Source organism: Amblyomma mixtum, chromosome 3 (assembly GCF_055824585.1).
Source record: "Amblyomma mixtum isolate Tamu chromosome 3, ASM5582458v1, whole genome shotgun sequence".
NCBI lineage: Eukaryota > Metazoa > Arthropoda > Arachnida > Ixodida > Ixodidae > Amblyomma > Amblyomma mixtum.
This window is the reverse complement of record NC_143014.1, coordinates 425,164,770-425,180,135: the sequence shown is the minus strand read 5'-3', so window position 1 is coordinate 425,180,135 and position 15,366 is coordinate 425,164,770. Positions and strand designations below refer to the sequence as shown.

Here is a 15,366-nt window from a genome sequence, read left to right as displayed (position 1 = left end):
TCTAAACGCGAATGTCTGCCTGCTACTGAGCGTGCATGTCGTAGAGTGCTTTCGCGAAGCGATTGCTGCTGTGATCGTTGTCTTTGGGCTACGTGCGCTTGCATGCAGAGCTTCAGGTGTTGTATCTGCCATGCCGACGTGCTGTGTGCCGGGCTCCACGAGCGGTTACAGAAACAACAAGACTGCGAGGCATTTTTTCGCGGCTCCTCGTGATGCGGATCTCCGTGCGGCATGGGATCGAGCCATTCCCCGTGTTGACAGAAAACTGTCCGACAAATCACGTGTGTGCGATCTTCATTTTCACGAAGAAGACATACTGAAGACGTACACCCATGTTATTAATGGGGAAGAAGCAAAAATCGAGAGGGGTAAGTGGACCCTCGTCGAGGGATGCGTGCGCAAAATGTGCTGTGAATAAAATGTAAAAGTATCTCTGTATTTGTGTCCAGCTGTAGTGCACTGCGTGAAGGATCGAAAAATATTGTTGGAACGGTAGCGCACGCTAGGATCAATACACGTAGAGCGGTAAACTCAAAATACTGAAATTTCTTCTGGAGTTGGCGTCAGGCATCGTCGCTGTTGCAGGGAAAGAAAAACTGACGACTCAGGAACCCGAGGAAGTTCACTGCCCTCGCAGCTCGGGTTGTAAGCAGCGCGCGGAGTCATTCACGAAGTGAACGCTGTGCGTAAAATTTGCTTATTTCGGAAAACTGCACCACAGAAATTGTAGGTACTTGTGGTCTGCTTTCGAGTGCCATAAATGCGGGACTTTGCGCTCTGATGCTATTGCTAATTTATGTTTAAAACACACTGCAACAATGCCTGCCTGACATTCGCGTTTAGATAAGCTGGTAAGTGAACTTACGATGAGCCTTGCGATGATCTGATCTCCACCTTTAAAGTAGATGTCTAATATGCTACTTTGGTGAAGAAACTCTTATAACCACGCTCCTTTCAAAATGGAAATGAAGATCGCACACACGTGATTTGTCGGACAGTTTTCTGTCAACACGGGGAATGGCTCGATCCCATGCCGCACGGAGATCCGCGTCACGAGGAGCCGCGAAAAAATGCCTCGCAGTCTTGTTGTTTCTGTAACCGCTCGTGCAGCCCGGCACATAGCACGTAGGCATGTCAGATACAGCACCTGAAACTCTGCATGCAATCGTACGTAGCACAAAGACAACGATCACAGCAGCAATCGCATCGCGAAAGCAGTCTACGACATGCGCGCACAGTACTAGGAGCACAGCAACTGATCGGACCGGCTGAAGCCTGGTACGACTGCAGCGCCACTCAAAGCAACCAGTGGTGGCGGCGCCGCGAAACGCTCTCGGTTTGGCAACTGATAGTTCCTACCGCGCCCCGCACTGCGCACGCGCTGATTGGTCCCGACGCGGCAGGCTAACACGATGTTGACGGGAACGTGGCGCCATCTAGCGTCCGCACAGCGATCAGCGCATGCGCAGTGGCGGCTGGCGGTAGCGTTATGCGCTACGCTAAATGCGTCTAGCATCTAATAGCTTCAGAGCAGCGCATACTGTGACCGCTTACCGCGGCCGCTAATGCACATGCGCAGATGGAGGCATCTACACGTGTGCACTGGCGGCTGGCGACCGTAATAAACTGAAGGCGGTGGTCGGTGGGTGGGTGGTGGGCGGAAGCTCGTAGGTGGGGGATGAATTTTTTACCGGTGGGTCCCCGGATATGCACCCAGTTTCACTAAGCTAGCATTATAGCCGTCTTAAATGTATGGTCATCTGATAGCGCTGAAACTGCTTTGAAGCGCCAAAGAAGCCGCGCATCCAAGACGGCAGTGAGTTACTTTCGCGCTGTGCGGCTCCAGGGGCCAAATTACAGACCAATCAGAATGCCAAAACAGACTGGAAACGGTCACAAAGCTGAGCTCCTATTCGTCGGTATTTCATCGACATAGGAGCGCAGCCTCAAAACGTGTCACAAAGCCCCGCTCCCGATAGGAGCGGGGCTTTGTGACACGTTTTTACACCGTTTTGAGATTCCAGTCGTTCCGCAATTTGGCACCATATCCACCACCGTCTTCAAGTCGGTGACAGTTGTGGGAATCTGGCTTTCCGCCGTCGCCTTTGCGCGGCTGTGCCGGCCGCCCGCGTTGTTTCTCCTCTTTCCCTTGCTCCCGCCTCAGGCGGTGGAGAGGCGGCTGGGTGACTAATCACTGTCATTTAGCCACAGCTCCGCCCCGGCTCCCCAAGGGCCTTTGCCATTGGCGCCTTTTGGCGGGAATTCGGGACCCCGCTTTGGGCGGCCGCGCGCCGCGCGACCGTCCGAGCGGGGCCCAGAGGGAGAGAGAGATCCCTCCGAGACAGCGTAAGGTGCGTACATTACTGTTTGTCCGTGCCGGCCTTTGCCGTTCGGACCAGTGCTTACTCGAGGTCGCCCGCACGTGTCCTCTGACCTGCAGCGGCTCGAGCCTGTCCAGCGGGGTCCAGCGACCTCTGACAGGCGTACCTTGCGTTGAATGCCCACTCTCTCTCGCAACCGGCCCAACGGTCGACACGAGAGAGAGATCACAGCACTGCCGCGGGGACATTCTCCTGCAGCGGCGTGCTAGCGGTGCGCATTACTCGAGTCGCTTCGTGCGCGCAGCGGAGCCTTGCTCCTCGCGCGCCCCCGGGACGGGGTGACTATTGAGTGTGTGTGTATCAGCTGGAGGACGATGTGAATAAACGTCTCCTTTGTGAACTTGGAGGCCTATTTCTTTGCGGCGAATCGCTCTCCTCCCAGCGGAGGCTGAGTGCACTGCATCGGTGTCCCAGTGTGTGTGTGGTGACGGCTGATCGGGGCCCTTGGCTCGCGCGAAGCTCGAACCCGCGGTGGGTGGTGGCCTGTGTCCACTTAGAAACCCACAACTGGCGCCCAACGTGCTAAGTCATTGGCGCTTACGCCTTTGATGGCACATTAGCCGAGCAGGTCGCCTTGCCGATCACGCTTGCGCACCATGTCTACCACCCCCAGCGGGGCACTCGGCAGCTACATGTCGGCTCCCTACGGAGTTGTAGCGTCGTTTGATCCGCTGGTTGCTGTTCCTTCGAATAGCTAGACACCGTGGTTGGCCGCGGCCCCCATTGGGGTTTACGGCGACACAACCCAAAATGTCGACCACGCGGCTCCCATTGGAGCTGTATCGGAAGCACCCTGCGGTGCATCCGCTGGTCACATGCCTCAGCTGTGCACGCTTTCCGCCCAGTGCGAAAGCAGTTCGTGTCACGCTGCCGCAACCGGCAGTTTCGAACAGCAGCAGCCGTGCACCGCGAGCAGTCAATTCTGCTCTGGGAACGGCGAGGCGCTGGCCCGGTTCCCTGCGGAAACCGCGCCGCTCATCGAACTAGGAGCCTTGCCTCCCTCGTTCGTGCAGCCCGCCCAAGCCTCCACTGAGGCAGGGGTGCAGTGCGCTCAGTTGCCTGATGCGGCTCCGCGAGCCTGCGGGTCGGCTGGCGCGCTGGGCTCTCCTGATACAGCATTACGACTTTTCTGTGCAGTATCGAAAGGGGAGCACAAACGTGGTAGCTGACGCGCTATCCCGTGCCCCACTCGCCAGCGGCGCCTTGACGCCTGTAGGCGGAGGGGGCGAAACAGCGGACGAGCCGCCGGGCGGCAAGGAGGGGGAGCCCGGAAACGGGTTAACCCATTCCGCTAACCAGGCAAGCAGCGCTTCGCAAAGAGGACGAGAGGCGAAGCTCTTCGTGAGCGCCTCGGAGTTGCCGACGCGAACGGAAATCTTGGCTGCAAACCTGAGTGGGGACGAGACCATGCTCCCCTCTGGGATGACTGGAATCGTTTTCAGCCGTAAAGAGCTACTGAAAGCCCAGCAAAATGACCCCTTTTGTCGCGAGGTGAGCGACGGTCTCAGGGAGACGGAGCGCCGTGACGCTACTTGTATTGTAGCGGGCGCAGGGGGGGCAGAAGCCAGCGTGTGTCGCGGCGAACCCCGGGGATTCATATTTTCTGGACCATGACGGGCTCGTGCTGAAATACATAGCCACCGATGACGAGTCCATCGACCCGTTCAAGGTGGTTATCCCCAAAAGTCTGAGAGGTGCACTGTTGAGATTCTCTCATGACGAACCACTGGCCGGTCATCTGAGTGGCTCCAAAGTTTTTGCAAAACTGAGTCAATCGGTGACGTGGCCTGGCATGAAGCGTGACATTTTCCGCTATTGCCGTTCCTGCCATGTCTGTCAAGCGGTGAAGTCACGGGGCGGCAAGCCGCCTGGAATGATGAAACCAATTGACAGTGTGCGTCCGTGGCAGATGGCCACCTGCGATTTGATGGGGCCTTTCCCCAGGAGCAAGCAGGGGTTCATTTACCTGATGGTAGTCGCTGACCACTTTTCCAAATGGGTTGAGTTGTACCCCCTTCGGAAAGTGTCAGCACGAGCGGTGCTGGATAAACTCCAGGAAGTGTTCTGTCGGTTCGGCTTTCCGGAAAGACTGATCACGGACAATGCGTCCTATTTCACCGCTCGGGTGTTCGGTAACACGTGCCGTTCCCTCGGAATCGAGCACTACACCACTTCACCCTACCACCCCCAGTCCAACTTGACCGAGCGAATCAACCGAACGCTCAAGCCAATGCTGGCGGCCTTTGCCGAGTGTCAAAAGGATTGGGCAGACCATTTGAGCGAGTTCGCGTTCGCCATCCGAACAGCTGAGAATCGCTCAACTGGTTTCTCTCCCGCCTTCCTCAATTTCGGGAGGGAGCTGGCGAATCCGATGTCAAACGTCGTGCAGAGTCAGCTCGGGGATGAGCAGACGCGGGCAGACTGCTCTGCTTATGCGTCGACGCTTCGGGACCGGCTTGGTCGGGCTCTCAACAGAGCAAGGCAGAGTTTGGCGGCAGCCAGAGCCCAACAGAAGGCTCAATATGACCGCAAGCACCGCCGTCTGACTTTTCAGGTGGGTGACCTTGTCCTGAAGCGCAACCACATTCTTAGCGATGCGAGCAAGGGGTTCTCAGCCTCGCTCGCTCCTAAGTGGCTTGGTCCGTACCGAGTGGTCAGAGTCTGGTCGCCACTCGCGTACCTGCTGGAGGATCCCCTTACGGGGAAAACCAGCCGTGCCCACATCGCAGACCTGAAGGCCTACGCGTCACGGTCTGACGAGCTTGCGCCGGTACCCATTGGTATCAAAGGCAAGCGCAAAGGCACAACTGGTGCTGCGGAACGCAAGCGTACGGAGCACCGGTACAATCTGAGGCGACGGTCACCGGTGTGATTTATGCCGCACGGCGGACTTTTCCGCAACCGAAGGCACGCAGCCTCAGCTAGCTGGCGAGCTTTCTCGTCAGGCCCTACCTAGGCGAAGCACGGTGTGATAATTTTTTTTTTGTTGTTGTTTTTGCAGCATGCTCAGTTCCAGCCTTGTGTGTTTATCAGTTTATTTATTTGTTTGCTTACGTCAGTTTCTAGCCACTTTCGTTTCCTGCTTGTACGTCTGTTTTCGTTCTAACGTACCGAGATTGTACATAGGCAACATGCGTCAGCATTGGCGTTCAGTTTTTTTTTACCAGACTTGTACATAGGCAAACTTCAGCCCGCTCGTGCTTGCTCTTATCTTCTAGAAGGAATAGATTGGATTAGGTGTCGTTTGTACAGCGAGCCTTTTCTCATTTCCGGCCCGACTTTGGGTGGTTGGCTCGTTAAGGAGCCGTGTGTCGCGGTGGAGTTTTGTGCGGCCCGTATGGAGGGGAAGTTGGCGGGGCGTTTGGAGCGATGGGGGCGGAAAGTGCACCCTTTGACCCTCGCCGCGGCGCCTCTGGACGCTTCTGATGAGGGGTCGTTGTCGCCGACCAGCGTCCGCGCACTTGCCGGTGTATGCGTGGTTGCGGCTGTGACTGTGTGCGCGCGTAACCATGAGCCAAGGCGACGCCTGTGAGTTGTGCCGTTGTGTCCTTCTGCGTGAGCGCGAGGATGAGAAGGACCCCTCGCTGTGGACAAGGTTACACATCTGGACGCCGCCGAACGTCCTCGCCCGTTTCAGCCGGCGTGAAAGGGGTGCACTAACTTTCTTGTGCCCGAACCTTGTGCCGAACGTGATGTCGTGTCCAAGGGCGCGAGGTCAGTGCTCTGCCGCGGCGCCTCGCGACGCTTCTGATGAGCGGATCGTTGTCGCCGACCGGCTTCCGCTTCTGTGCCGGTGTCTCTCTGTGGTGAGGTGCGCGTGCCCAAGATCAAAGGCAGCGCGGACGAGTGGGGAAGAGGAGGACAGCGCCCCTTTCCCGCTGGGGTTCCCACTGAAGGTCCCCGCAGTTTTGGCCGTGTCTTCATAGCGTGCTGCTGCGTCGAGAAATCATCTGAACGAATCGAAGATGGCACCAACGCAGGAGGTCCGCGGAGCGCTGAGCGGTGGGGCGACGGCGTCACAGGCGAAGAAGTCACAGGCGAAGAAGAGGCGACCAGATATCCGTCGACGTCGACAGGGCCGTCCGGCACCGCCGGTTACCAGAGTGACGTCGCCGTCCCAGGCCACTCCTACCCCCAAAAAACGCAGCGTGGCCGTGTGGACTTGTCAGGAAGGCCGGGAGCCGCCGCTGACCTTTTTCAGCGATGCCCCTTGGAAGGCCCAGCGCCGCGTTAAGACCAGGACACAGCTGGACTGCGTGCCACGGCCGTTCCGCGGCCACACGGTGGGAGAACACGACCAGGCGGCAGCGGGAGCACGCCTACCAGTGCCCGACGGCGTGGGTTACTGCGACATGTGCCGGGTGGCCGTGTATTTTCCGGCGCACTGCGCAGGGCGCGTGCACCGGCGGGAACTGGAGCGGCGAGCGAAGGCGGAGAAAGAGGAGCAACAGATTGAGAGAAGCGCTGCCGTTGAAAGCCGGAGCCTGGCGGAGCGGCCCGCGGCGGGTGATCTCCCAGACCGGGAGCTTGCGGCGCTTTGCCGCCGGCGCGCGGAGACCAACCCGGAGTTCGCGGCGCTCTTGAGTGCCGGATTGCCGGCGTCTGGCGGCAGCCGGTCATACGTGTCTCCAGGATCTAACACACTGGGCGAAGTGCTGTCGGGCGGCGGGTCCTCGTCGGGGTCGTCGGACGGCACCGACATCTTGATGCTGAATTTCGATGACCTCGTTGACGACATGGGACCGTCGTCAGTGGCTGTAGCTCCGCCGGGTCACCCTGAAGGACGGGAGTGACCGAACGGCCGAGTAGGCCGCGCCATCGAACTTTGGCACGGACTGCCTAACGTGCTGTGGCATGCACCGCGCATTGTACCGTGTATATAATCTGCAAGCTGTTTTGATTTACTGAAGCGTATGCAAGTGTTGTTTGCCTTGTTTTTTCTTTGTTTTTTTTTACATTGTTCTGGCTGGAACTGAAGTGCATCTAGTTTTTTTTGTGTATTCATTTCTTTATTTTGGAACTGAAGTGTAGCTTATTTTTTTTGTGTATTGATTTCTTTATTTTGGCCGCGTGCTTTGCCGATGGGTAGGTGGGCATTTAAGGAGAGGGGGATGTGGGAATCTGGCTTTCCGCCGTCGCCTTTGCGCGGCTGTGCCGGCCGCCCGCGTTGTTTCTCCTCTTTTCCTTGCTCCCGCCTCAGGCGGTGGAGAGGCGGCTGGGTGACTAATCACTGTCATTTGGCCACAGCTCCGCCCCGGCTCCCCAAGGGCCTTTGCCATTGGCGCCTTTTGGCGGGAATTCGGGACCCCGCTTTGGGCGGCCGCGCGCCGCGCGACCGTCCGAGCGGGGCCCAGAGGGAGAGAGAGATCCCTCCGAGACAGCGTAAGGTGCGTACATTACTGTTTGTCCGTGCCGGCCTTTGCCGTTCGGACCAGTGCTTACTCGAGGTCGCCCGCACGTGTCCTCTGACCTGCAGCGGCTCGAGCCTGTCCAGCGGGGTCCAGCGACCTCTGACAGGCGTACCTTGCGTTGAATGCCCACTCTCTCTCGCAACCGGCCCAACGGTCGACACGAGAGAGAGATCACAGCACTGCCGCGGGGACATTCTCCTGCAGCGGCGTGCTAGCGGTGCGCATTACTCGAGTCGCTTCGTGCGCGCAGCGGAGCCTTGCTCCTCGCGCGCCCCCGGGACGGGGTGACTATTGAGTGTGTGTGTATCAGCTGGAGGACGATGTGAATAAACGTCTCCTTTGTGAACTTGGAGGCCTATTTCTTTGCGGCGAATCGCTCTCCTCCCAGCGGAGGCTGAGTGCACTGCATCGGTGTCCCAGTGTGTGTGTGGTGACGGCTGATCGGGGCCCTTGGCTCGCGCGAAGCTCGAACCCGCGGTGGGTGGTGGCCTGTGTCCACTTAGAAACCCACACAGTCAGCATACAAAACGAGAAAGCTTTTGCTGAACATGCGAATGAACTTATTTCAGGATCTTAGGGAATTTATTAGCTAATTTCAAAATTGGGGTCACTACCTGAGAAGACCTATTTGAACTGATTTGAACGCGATAGCGTTAACGAGCTCGTGTCCCAGAAAAACCGACGTCGTCGACCGTGAGCGAAAAATGCACGAAAAATCCCCAGAGAAGCAACCTAAGAGGCAGATAAGTCACCTAAATCACCTATCCTTGTGACGTCATCAGAACATGCCCACTGGATTGTGAGCAAACTGCCAACCGTGGCATGGCAGGACAGCTAAACGAAAGATTGGTCACGAGAGGTTGTACAGGAAAGGCAATCTGGGTCTCGCAAGCCCCATCGTTGGCAGCAACTGCCATCGCAGGGCCAGGAGGGGTATGAGGACTCCCAGGGATGTATGAACGTAGAGAATGACCCATTCCGCATATATCGGCATTAACCAATTAGTCTCGTCACACCCTTAAGGCGCAGCTTTAGTGGCTGCTCAAATTTTTTTTTTTTTGCCTCATTTCTTCCACTGCGATAGTAGTAGTAGGGTCAATCCGTAAAATCATGGCGTTGGTGAGTGATACCACGGGCTACACATCCACCCTTAGGCACCCATCCAAGGGGGGCGGGGGGGGGGGGTGGGGGGATTTCCCTTAGCATTGCTCTTGATGGGTTCTCTCCCCCCCCCCCCCCCCCCGCCACCCCCAACTCCCCCTGATACAAGCAGCTACTTCGGGTACCTCCCGAAAAAAAAAAAGCCTGCCTACGTGCCTGGCAGGAGACCATTTTAATCTCTGGGTTCACCGCCTAAAGCTGACGAGCAGGCATGTCACGTACCCGCCCGCAAAAAGAACCAGCAGCCGTTTGTTGGTAGTCAATGCTTTTTATTTTCACTTCGTCTTTGAAAAAAGAAACAGTAAAGTGGGCAGGAGGGAAAATGCACTGCAACAAGATAACCTGTACTGTTATAGGATATAGACTACGAGTCTCGAAGGAGAAAGTCTCATATAAGCTCTTTGTATTTTCTCTCCGTATGTCGAACAACAAGTGCTTAACAGGGCTTAACAGAACACAGCCGCATACAGCGTCAACTCTGCGCGCATACAAAGCACCAACAGCGCAAGCCATGTGACGTACAACACCTCCGCATGCGCAAGACAATCCAGGAAGGAAAGAAAAGTAACGCTCCAACGCTCGCAGTCCCACACACGCTGCTATTCCAACAGCTGCGGTTTCAGCAAAACAGAGCCGCCCGTTTCAGCGTCGCTACGTCTGGCTCACAGAGCCCATTCGGTCGGCCCACCACTAACGCCACGAAGTGACGCGCGCTGCTGCATCAGGCGAGTGCAGAACGGGCAGCCAAGCATCCACGCTTCGGGTTTTCTCAAATCGCAATTACGAGGGCGCAGTGGACGGGCCCCTGCGGCTACAGGGCCGTCGCAGTTCAGCGTTACTGCGAAAAGCCGAGGGCACAGCGCGCTGGACTGCGCCAAACACACAAAGGGCATTTTAAGTTCTCGCGCCTCTCGCCTCGTAAGCAATCGTGGCACGCCACTACAGAGAAGGCAATCTCCGCATGGCGCTCTTGCACGGCCGTATGGCAGCGACCAAAAAGAGGGGGGCTTCTTCCAGTTACTCATCGTTGAGACCGTCAGCTATCCGCCAGTGGAGACAACAGCGCTGAAGCGGGCGGCAAAAGAAACAAAAAAATCAAGCTACCGTATGCCCCCGCTTGGGGCGACGCAAACGAATCAGAAGGCGAAATCGTTGGGACACTCTGTTGGTATGTGTACCATGTATATGTGTGTATATATATGTGTATATAACCAGTAGGGAAGTGTAGATTGATAGATCAGCCTCATCACTGTATAGAGCACACAGTGTATACTATGTACAAGAAATGTAAAAACAAGTACGCCCTCTAAGAAGGTCGCGCCACTTACACCTGCGAGCACAGGGCACGTCAGACCGCTTGTGCGAGCGGTAGAGACTCGGTTTTTTTTTCCTTGCTTTTCTACAAAACGATTCTATTATTCCCTATGTATATAACTGGACCTTTCGTCGTGAGAGAGCAGCTATATTTTAAGTTAAACTTTTATTTCTTTTATTTTTGCGCAAGTGGCAATTCAGCTATCGTGTGTATATAGCGTATATTGGAAAAGAGTCGGTATAGCGTCGTAGGAGGTTAAAAATGGGGGAGAGAGAAAGAGAGAGACGCATCGTACGCGCGCATGCCAGTCTTAAAACGGCACGCTACGGTTCTATCAAATATGCATGCATGCACCTGCGATCGTAGTGAAAGGCGTGTGTGTTTTAAGTACTCTGCAGACTGGCATCTTTATTCTCCTGCGACGTGTAAGTATGCAGCCGTGGCGCCAACTCTCTCGAGTGCGCGCCCGCCGGGGCCCTACCCGTTTGAATCACACTCAAAAGCAATGGAAATCAAGTCAACAATTACTTATCATCGTCAACAACAACAAACATGTAGTAGTGAAAGGGAAAAAAACACACACAAAAGCCGAAATCAAGCGTCCAAGCCGGCAATATAACACTGCCCACCCATTTCCCAATAAATGAAACTGTGCCGCGCAAAAGACAGCAGCACACTCACGGCGAACTCTGTAGGATGGCTTTCTTTTGCCGACGAAATAATAAAAACAAAACTTCCACGACACCTGTGCATTAAAAAACAAACAAACTTGCGTTCAGAGAATATAATGCTGAGATGCCACCTGATTCATTTCAAACTCAGCCTGAAGGACGAGCAAGGTTCAAGACTCCATGGAAGCTGGCAGTTTCGAGGCAAGCTCCCGAGAGAAGTTTTCGTTTTGGCGGTGGGGCCAAAGGGCATTCCATGACTAGACTGACCCCCGCGGCTTGGCCAAATCCAGAATTCGAAGTGTGCGAGGCGCCGCTCTGCTGCCCTCTCGATCCTCAGGTGCCGCGTCGCAGTTGCGGGAGAGGTATAAACGACACAGCGTGGCGGGGACATTGCTCGTAACGGAAATAAATATCGAAACCGCTCCCAACGAACACCCTTTTGGCACGTGAATCATCCCAACAGTCACCACCAGCAACAGCTGTCCTTCCCAAAGGGTTTGTAAAAAAAGTTGTTCGTGTCTTCCGGTGTCCTCAGCCTGCCTGTTGGCGAAGGCGTACGTGCGGCCGTGTCGAAGAAGTGAAAGGGTGCGTCGGCATCCAAAGAGGGCGCCCTGCCGGAGGCGCGCAGCGCAAGGGACGACAGATGCGTCGACGGCAGCCGGGCTTACCCGACGGGCAGCGCGACTGTGAGCAAAGCTCAGCTAGAAAGACGTCAGCCTACGTGCATCGAAGGCGGCAGAGATACCCTGGCCGTTTCACTTTCGCGAGGCGCGAGCCTGCACTCTTATTCGCACCTCCTCGGGCTTTTCACGCCCCCCTGCTATTATCACAGCCGGCCACGCGAGACTTTGTTCCATCGTGACGTTTCGCGGAAAACAATGCGAACGACGTCGCAGGCAGAAACGCTCCGTAAATCAAGGCCATTACGAAAAGAAAGCAAGTCTGATCTTGCGGAGGGGACATGAAAGCTGCCGGGTAGAAATGGGGCGAAGCCATGCGTGACAGCGTTCGCAGCGCCGCCATGTAGAGATTCCACACCGGCAGACCAATGTACTCTCGGCAGCCGACTTGGCAGCTGGACTGCAAACGCGCGCCGATCAAACGAAGAACATACTGAAATTATTACGTTGCGCAACAGAGCAACACAGAGTTCGGCAGAGACTGGGTATAAAAAATAAAACGTTCCCAAGAGCACTACGAGAGGTAAAAGAAATAAAATCACATTTTTCGGGAAAACCACAAAACACGAGCCTAAAACAGAAATGTTACCCGCACCAAATAAGTGGCATTTTCAAGCGCGTCGCTCAGACGTCGTGGGAACAGTAGTCTACCATGTAGCAAGAGCATGGTTGCCCATTTTCCTTTTGTTCATTCATTAAATCACACACGGGGTGGTCCGCGACCTCTGCGGTTGGTACGAAGCATATTCGTAGTCTTCCTTCACTTGTGCCTTCTACGCCACCAGATTCAAGTATTACCAGCGACGGGAACGGCGCACCTAACTATCGAAGCTACGGAGCAGGAATGCATGCAATTTCAGAAACTGCCTTCGGTGGCAAAGCAGCGCGACAGCCAATAGCGTCAGAAACGCTTCGAGATGTACGGGGCCACTCTTACGCTGGAATCGTCTGGTGGAGAGAACCACAACAGTTCCTGACCTGCAAAGTGACAAGCGGGAAGCTTACGTGTGCTTGGCGTCACCAGATGTAGCCGGCACATGCACACTATAGCGCCTTCCGTCGACGCCCACTTTTTCGTGTGGCGACCCGGCCCCACGCTCGTTCCGACGGGAGTTACTTTTATTGCACATTCTTGCTCAGTAATGAAACCTCGGCGGGGCTTTGGAGAAGTCCACATTGCAGCACGCTGCTCCGAACTTTGCAGCAGCTTTCGATGTGGAAGAGGAACGAATGGGACGCAGCGGAAGTTTGCCACCTTGCGTGAAGAGCAAGATATGTAGACGGTGTGAGGATGTCCGCCATGAAGCATAGTTATGTACAACGCTTGCAGGCAAACAGCATTTCAGAGTCGCGAACAGGTAGCCAGAGAAAAATAAATGGTAAATTCGAAGCGCACGCACCTGACTTTACGTGAGCTAACAACTGACAGCCTTCAAAGTCACGCTTCAAATAAACAAATAAAAACCTAAGCCGAAAATGTCACTCCTGTTCCTTCTAGTAATCTCCGAGGGTCCCAATAGAACTTAGTTACATCATTACAAGGGCGTCGCGTAAAAACCCTCAAGGCTCGAAGGGAAGTACCTTTCATTGCTTGTCTGAACCTTTTGTTTTTTTCTTTTCATAGACACAAGATCACAACACAGCTTTCTCACAATTCGCCATGAGCATAACGTAATGGCGCACAGCAAAGTCTCAAGGCAGTGAACACTTTGTCATCAGGCTGCACGCAGGTCGAGGCCACTGCAGACAGAGAATGGACAATCCGCGGCGCTGACGCATTTTCACAGACGCCCGACAGCGGCGGCAAAAGTAAAATACTCCACAAGGATAAATACGTTGACGGCAGCAAGAAATTTCGAATAGCTCAAACGCCCGCACGGAGAAATTGCGCTGTGAATTCAGAGTCCATGGCTCGCCTATATTTTGTTTCTTTCCTCTTCACGTGCTACGCAAAGGTCTAGAATTCTTTCTTTTTTTTTTCTTTTTTGAGTGCGAATGCACAAGGCGATCACACGGCTTGCGTTCGTCCAGACTGTCGGTTCGAAAGGTCCGAAAGCCGGCAACGCTTTTTCTCTCGCGCAGGGCTTTCCTTAAGTACGAGAACCTGCGAGCTACGCATGGCTAGAGTCCAGCAGAGGCAACGCCACCCGCATACGCTCTTCGTCGAAACAACCAACGGCACTATCGCTCGGAACAGAAGAGGGAACGGCGGAAATTTTAAGTCGCTTCGGCACTACGGCAGCCGCACGCATCGTAGCGCCCCGCTTGCGACTCTTCTGAGAAAAGCAGCTGTGCAGCGACAGACATCGACCATCGCCAGCCAGTTGTCGTAACAAGGAAAGGAAAACCAAGAGGTGACTTTGGATACCGCGGTGGTGTCCAATTCCTTTTGATTTACACGTTTTTTTCTTATTTTTTTATGCCAGTGCGGCCTTTTGGCACCGGCGCAGAGGCGTTACATTTTCTCCCGCGACCTGTTTTCATATTCCGTCCGGGCAACACGTTCGAGGTTTTGGGACGAGCATCGGCTGCACTACCCGAGCTCTACAAACCGAAACTTTTGCTGAACCTCTGCCCGTTAAGCGGCAGAAGACAGCGACTCGGCAGTGACTCCACCAAACACGAGCGCGTTTGTGGAGTACGCGAAATGCCTCCGCCATCGGAAAGCTACAGCTAGACAGTTAGGCGCCACCAGCGACAAGGTATCGCTGAGAAACCTGCACTGTTGAGCTCATCTTAACCAGCACTTCACCACTGTTCCCTCACATGACGGCTCGAATACAAGAACACGGACATTTGAGGCGGTGCACGTCGTAGGTGTCGCCTAGCCTCGCCTTCCCACACGTGGCCCAAGTTGCAGCACGTGTCCTCGGTTCAGCCCGGTCGGCCCCATTACGGGATACGGGGCGGGACTCGCTGGCTGGCCGCAACAGCGCTGCGATTGGCGGTTACTGCCGGCGCGTAACGCTTTCCGTCATGCGTATCTTGAAAAGTAGTCCGACGTCGCCAACTGCAAAATCGACCGCTAATTTCGGGGGTCGTTAAGTGCGCACAAATTTAAGCCCGAGCCCATAAATGACAAATGAACCGAAAAATAACAAAGCGAAGAGGACGCGCGGGTGGCGATGCCTCCGGAGGTGGCGGCGGCTAGGAAGGAAGGGTTCGGGAGCTAGCTCGTGCGCTTCTCGTCCTCGTCGTGGCCGCAGGGCGAGCCCAGCTCCCGCACGGGCAGGTGCTTCTGCAGCGGGTCCCGCAGGCGGCGCAGTTCTTCCTCGATCTCCGCCAGCTCCTGGCGCAGGTCGTTGTAGCGGGACACGTCCATGCCCTGGCGCCTGGCGAACTTGTAGAAGGAGATGAGGAACTGCCGGTCCCGCACCTCCGGAAGCACGTAGTCCTGCGAGCGACAACAGCGTTACCTAGGACACCCAGGAACAGCCGCACGAGGGCCTTTCTCAGGGATCAGAGGTGTCGTACTCTTTAGCCCCAAAGCGAGCAAAGGGAACGAAGGGTACAGCTATCGCTCTCATTTTGTCCAGGAGGAAGGTGAAATGCAGGCATCACTAGTCTCGTCGACGCCGAAGGCTACTCATATCTGCTCGGACTTGTCGCATCAATGCAGAACTGGAAGTTTTTCACAGATATATGGCAGCTATCCAACACCTCGGATGCGGTCGAGATGACACCGCATCGCCGGCGCCGGTGGCGTTGTCCTTGCCCTTGGAGCTGCCTGCCTCCTTGAGGTCAGAG

At 55.4% G+C, this 15,366-nt stretch overlaps 1 protein-coding gene across 1 annotated transcript in view; it reads right to left on the bottom strand.

The window, feature by feature from the left end:
• Positions 1–9,207: 9,207 nt before the first annotated feature.
• MCU (mitochondrial calcium uniporter) overlaps positions 9,208–15,366 on the bottom strand; it is a 274,468-nt gene continuing 268,309 nt past the window's right edge. Inside the window, exon 7 of the mRNA XM_089585000.1 lies at positions 9,208–15,013. Coding sequence (XP_089441126.1) covers positions 14,789–15,013 — 225 coding nt within the window. The 3' untranslated portion in view covers positions 9,208–14,788. The remainder of the gene's footprint in view (positions 15,014–15,366) is intronic.